Source organism: Polyodon spathula, unplaced genomic scaffold (genome assembly GCF_017654505.1).
Source record: "Polyodon spathula isolate WHYD16114869_AA unplaced genomic scaffold, ASM1765450v1 scaffolds_3130, whole genome shotgun sequence".
In the NCBI taxonomy this organism is placed as follows: Eukaryota; Metazoa; Chordata; class Actinopteri; order Acipenseriformes; family Polyodontidae; genus Polyodon; species Polyodon spathula.
This window is the reverse complement of record NW_024474594.1, coordinates 1-6,371: the sequence shown is the minus strand read 5'-3', so window position 1 is coordinate 6,371 and position 6,371 is coordinate 1. Positions and strand designations below refer to the sequence as shown.

General features: G+C 34.9%; 1 protein-coding gene across 2 annotated transcripts; it reads right to left on the bottom strand.

Moving 5' to 3' along the window:
• Nucleotides 1-666: 666 nt before the first annotated feature.
• LOC121311338 (spindle and kinetochore-associated protein 3-like) lies at nt 667-5,209 on the bottom strand. Of its 2 annotated transcripts, none has more exons than XM_041243916.1 (7): nt 5,096-5,209; nt 4,657-4,770; nt 4,232-4,299; nt 3,701-3,866; nt 2,979-3,438; nt 2,379-2,476; nt 667-993 (listed from the first exon to the last, which is right to left on the bottom strand). In XM_041243916.1, the coding sequence occupies exons 1-7, from the start codon at nt 5,166-5,168 to the stop codon at nt 812-814; spliced, it is 1,161 nt and encodes a 386-aa protein (XP_041099850.1). In that variant the 5' UTR covers nt 5,169-5,209; the 3' UTR covers nt 667-811. The 2 variants fall into 2 exon arrangements, with proteins under 2 accessions (XP_041099850.1, XP_041099851.1); XM_041243917.1 differs by having other exon boundaries at nt 668-993; nt 2,979-3,441.
• Between the last annotated feature and the right edge of the window lie 1,162 nt (nt 5,210-6,371).

Genomic DNA, 6,371 nt, shown 5'->3' with positions numbered 1-6,371 from the left:
CGACACTTCGATAAAGCACATGAGTTATTGGATTGGTCTCCGTTCTATCGCAGAAATGTCCAGACTTCAAATCGTACTTAGGCTACTACAGTACTTTGCATGTGAAATATACAGTTGAATTCTAATCTGATTTTCTATCGTTAATCATGTAAACACAAAAGTGTGACATTAAGAAAATCCGTTTTCTGATTCAGTTTTCCAAAAACTAATGTTTGTCATGTAAACGTACTGACTGTTCCTCAATAACAGGCATGGGCACACATTGTTTTAAATGGGCCAATGGAGAAAACATTACAAAGCACACAAATTATAGATATCCATCATCCATCATGTCTTAGATAGGAGGTCTTTTGAAGCTCCTTCAATTCTTTACAGTACAATCCATGGGTGGTATAGAACTAGACCTGGCTCGCCAAGAGAAAGACCTTGGTGTTGTAACAGACTCATTGCTGTCGGCAACCACAGCGTGGGGAAGCAATCAAAATAATACACATTATTGAAGGTTACAGTTCTGGCCAAATGATTGTGACCTCATAAATCAGGAAATAAAAGAAAGTGCACATGAGATTGTTTTAATTAAAACCGTTTTTTTGTTGTTTTTTTGTTTTTTTGTTTTTTTTTTTTTTAATAGAGAGTGTTCCAGTCTCTCTCTCTCTTGAATTTTAATTATTTTTGTATTTCTTAATTCAGTACTATTGAGTGTTTCATAGTAATATATAAGTTCACAAACACCATCAACATGTACACTGACTGGTATGTAATTCTGAAGAAGTATTGACCTGTGTTGATTTCACATGGAATGACATTTAAACTAAAGACTTACATGAACCAGCTTCTTCAAATAAGGTGTCTCAAAGGTTGGGATCTCAGGAGTAGAATCACTTGCCTTTTGAACTGTGATTTCAGGGCTTTTTGGCAAAGTAGGTAATTTATTTTTGTAAATTTTTATTCCAGGTGTACAAAACACTGGAGGAACGGGCGAGTTCGTCATATCTGCTCAAAAACAAAAGGAACAGGAATTAGTAAGAGGCTTGTTGTTCACAAGAATACAGCCTGTGATACATGCTTTTGTTGTTTGTTTTTCTGTGTTTAAATGTGCAGTTAACAGCATATATAATACCCTGTGGTATCATACCAGAATTGCAAAGTCTGTTCACACTGGTGTTATCGGTGTCGTACCGGTAGAACTGTATTAATAACCAACACAGACACTGTTTTTTTCCCCCCGTTAACATAAACTGTTTGACAATATATGAATACTATAAATCACACATTAAATACACCATGTAACACAAGTTTTGTTCCTGGGTAGTAAGTGTTATTTCCTAATTGCTTATGCCTCAAAAGTATAGAAAATGGCTATTATTCCCCACAAACTTTGCTTTTGTGACCAGGACAGTGATATTTCAAAATATCACTATTTCCAATGGGAAAACGGGCAAATGTGTGTCTTTTCGTTCATATAAAGTCAGAAAAAAACAACATATGAATCCAAATTAACACGTATTTATACTAAAGTAATACAAAAATGACTACAAAAGATTTAGAAGTGAGTAGTTTTTCGAGATTTACGATTATACTGTAAATTTACATCGAAGGTTTGAACCTTCAATGGCCAAAATGTACCCTTTGTTGCAGCGCTATTTAAAAGGAATAGTATTATTATTATTATTATTAATAATAATTCAGAGAACGCATTAGTATAAATTAATTACAGATAGGCTTCAATTTACCAGTACACTTTTAAATGATCATTTGTTTAAAAAAAAAATAATAATAAATGTCCTTGATGTGTATGTAATTTGCCATCAGAAAGGGATATTTAAAACAAATAAATAAATTGATTTCCTGTTTGTGGCACCGATCCCTGAACAGTAAAGTTAATATAACAACGTACTGGAATCTGTGCATTTGACAGATACTGTAATATATGCAAGTTGTGTTTTTCTATTTTTATTGGATTTGTTTTGTTCTTTGAATATAACGTGAAAAAATAAATACAAATAAAATGTTCATTCGCTTTGTGCCCACAGGGCCAGCACAGGTATAGCTCAACAGTGCAGTACTAATACAATGACAGACATTTACCAAGATAAATAGAATAATAAAAATTAATTAATTCTTTGCTTGGAATATACTAACCAGGCCTCTCAGTATACATCAGAATACAATATAAAGAGTGTGTGTATGTTGATATGGTTTAAATGCTGATACTGCATAGCATTTAAACATTCGTAGCGGTACAGTTGCGATATGACTGGGAACAGATCAAGTGTGGACAGGCTGATCAGATCTACAATGGAATGAGGGATGTAGTAAATAGGTTACCAACTAATCATATTTCAGATCAAAATTAAACATGACATTCGTTTGATTACCGTTTGCTGCCAAATGCTGTCTAAAAGTCGGCTCAGTAGGCTTACTGTGGGTCTCATTCATCCCAGTATTTGTTTGGCTTCCAGTAACTCCAACCAAACTGTAAAAAAAATATGATATTACTTTAAAAGTAATAACCCTACTAAAATTTGCACAATACAATACTGAAAAAAATCTACATAACTCAATGCAAAGTGGCTCAGCAGTTTTCTGATTTAACAGACCTACTCTGAATCACGCTACAGGTCTGGTCCAGATCTGGTATAATGAATAAATACAACTTAACTCATTAAATTGCAATATTGCAGTCAATAAGGGGCATTATAGTAGATTTACCAGTCATGTGCATACATTAACGTGAGTGTCACCTGTAGACCAATGATGAACTGCTGCTCAGAAGGTGTGAAAATAGTCAAGATGCTTCTCATATAGTTGTGACATTTCAGAGTGACTGGTAACTATGCTGTTGGTAAATACTTTGACTTAAAACTGCTTTATTGGATGGTTTTGGACGCATTTACAGTCAAAGTGAGATGCTCCTTGCCGTTATAAACATGTTTTCCCTTTTTTGCAAAATAACCCTATTGTTACAGAACAGGTACCTCTTGGGCTTTGTGGGTTTGTTCTTGTTGATGAGGGCTATGGTAAAGTCATCATTGAGACACATGGTGTATTCATTGATCCCAAAATCTTCCATTTTAGGAGTGAAGGCCTCATTGTCCAACTCCAACATACACTTGGGCGTTTTGGGTAAGACAGGAAACGATTCTGTAAATGTTGGGGCCCTCAAGTCCCCCTGGCCCACAGAGTCCTGTGTTACTGCTGGTTGTTCCGGCTTCTCCTTTACTACTTCCCAAGTGTTTTGGAATCGATAGTGCGAGAGGCCAAAGTCAGAGAGCCGTGGGGTGCGCATTGGGTCCTGGGGTGCAGGAGGCTTCTCTGCAGGTGTGGCACAAGGCAGACTTTCTGATGTTCTCTCCTTGTCCTCCTCCTCTTCCTCACTCCCACTGTTCTCCTGGTCTTCCATACATTCTTCATCATTACTATTTGTAGCTATCTCCACTGCTAAACAATTAAAAGTAGTATTAATGTAATGTAATTAAAGATTGTGTCACAGAGATATCATCAATGGCTCATTTTAAAGCTTTGAAGAGAGTTATTTACTATTTTATTTAAATTGAAAATAAAGAATTTACCCCCCCCCCCCCCCCCCCGTTACTGAATTAATGATGCATTAAACAACTGTCTTTGAAACACCTCGTACACAAATAGTAAAATAAAATGTAACACTGTCTCATCTATGTTAACAAAGAATAAAACATACCTGTAGTTTTCCCAGCCAGTGGTTTGTATCCATACTTTTGGAAATATTCTTTGATTTTTTCAAGGTTTGCTGTGTTTCTTTGTTTTAGTACACAACATGATCTAAGAAAATCACTTGCATTGTTTTCCACAGACTGATTGCTAATCACCTGTGTTTTAACCTGTCCCTAGAATTAAAAAGAATCTATTAATAACTATGAATCTAGTTGTTCAGTAAGGGGGTTCAGGAACTTGTTTTTGATTACATGCACATTTTGTATACCTCCATTCAACTACGCTAAACTATTTTCACATTCCTTCTTTGATATATTCTAATATTTATGGAATTATTGTTTAATACTTGGCACAGGACTATAAAAATAACAACTCAAATGTTCTAAACATATGCTAGTTGCTAGAGCTGATATAAAAATTACCATTCAGAAAAAAAATCTGGTGAAAGCCCCTTGCAATAAATGGGTTAGCACAGCGAAAAGACATCACCTAAACATACATTCATATTGCCTCAGTCTCCTGCAATGTTGATACTTACTTTTATAGCCTGGACTTCTGAATGCAATTCATGTAAAACTTGCATAGCTCCCTCTTCTTTGTAATCATCTAGACACAAAATATAATGACATAATATAATAATTACAGAAACTACAGATACGTATATTGAAGACTGCTGTAGCAGGTATTTTAAGAAGACATCCGATTCTAAACAGGGAAACTGGCTTTTTTGGTTTTTTGTATCTTTTAGTAACGATATAAAAATGATGTATAGGGTCTGTAAGGTGAGAGAAAATACTCAATACTCCAGTAGCCCATCTTTTAAACATACAGATAAGCAGCCTCCAAAATTAATCATTTAGGCTCCAAAGGTACCTTTTCTTACTACATTATATAACAATAATTTTGGAAAAACAAACTCACCAAATGCAGTACAGCACATAAAATGTTCGGTTTATTACATACCACTGCTGCTGTTCTCGTGAGCTTTTTTAAGAGTCTTGGTTTCTGTCTCCAAGAAGGTGGCTACATTTCGTAGTCTTCTGAAGAAATTTCCTGATATGTCCATTCTAGACAGAGCTAAATAAAATAAGTACATGAATGAATGAATGAACAAAAGCCCCTGTTTCCAATAAAATACTCTTCCTATAACAAAAACACTACTAGGGAAAAATAACAATCATTCCTTTTTTCCTACTATGACAGCCACCCTGCTGATTTCTGAGTGCAAAATAACTTACTCAGCAAGCAGTTTAGGAAATAGTTTGTGTTTAGTATATAATTGAACAGGATTGTGGAAAACCTCAACTTTAAATTGAAAAAGTATTCCTAACTTAACTAAAATTGCCATTATTATTATTATTATTATTATTATTATTATTATTATTATTATTATAGTGCTCACCTCGTCTCGTTATGGGTGCGGAATCGGTTAGAACGCGGTAGGGTCGTGGCTCCCATTTGCACCATAATGCCATTACAGTAGCCCTTTTATACTCGTTATATGGCGGAACACGAATAGCACGGTCTTGTAACTATGGCTCCCCACTAGAGCGTAATAAAGGGCGAGTATTGTATTATTATATTACTATTAGAGATATTTGCCTGGTGCGAGTCCCCATACTATTTGTCACGTTGTTTATATTTGAAAATAATGTTAACTGGATTACATCATATTGGGTTTGCTATATAACTTGGAATATTTTTAACTACTCTCTATATAAACCACCAAGAATTGTTGGGTTGTTTTAGTTACCAAAAATAACATTTACAGCTGTAGACTGCATTTGGTACAGGTAGCAGATATTGACAAGGCAGCAAATTTTGAGGAAGTAACAAAAATGTACTTATACTGGTGTGTTAGAAAGTGGTCTGTCGTCATAATGTGACAGATGTACTAAAACTGAAAATGATACTCTGTCGGATGCTGGTAAAATACAATCAGTTGCGATCTGATGGGTGTTTCATTACCATTTTCAAGTTTTACAGTAGGTACAGTATGTTTTTATCCTGACATTTGTTTTAACTGTCGCATTTCGTACCCTCTTACAGTTTATAGTAAGAGTGAGAGAGTAGATTCACGATGAACAAGACAAACAAGACAAAATGCAAAGTAGCGCACGTTAAAAAAAAATGACAAGCGCACGTTAAAAAAAAAAATGACAAGACCCCATGTACAGCACATGACAAATATTCGCATAATATTTGTTTAACAGTGGAAAAATATGATAAATTAAAAAAAATAAACAAATAAAACGATGTAAAGACCGAAAACTGCATAATGTACAAGAGTTTGAACGGGCGTTTCCCAGCTAGCTATCTAGCACAGTGCGCTGCGAAGGCTTACCAAAACACCACACCGCTTCTGTAACAAGGAAAGAGAAACATATAAAGGCATACAAACCATTATAATCTAGTATTTTGCATGCTATTGTTTTCTATTCAAACATGTAAAATAGTTGTATTAATCGACGACGCGTGTGATGGTATATCCAGTAATATAACTACGAAATACAGGCTCTCCAGAAACCTACATTCACATTGTATTAGTTTACGATCAAAACGCAATACATTCTGCGCGTTTAATTAATTTTTACACAGGTGTGCCTTACGTGTTTTAATTATTTACAGAATATAAATCAGCAAAAAAAATGCAAACAGAACGCTTCTCTTAACTTACC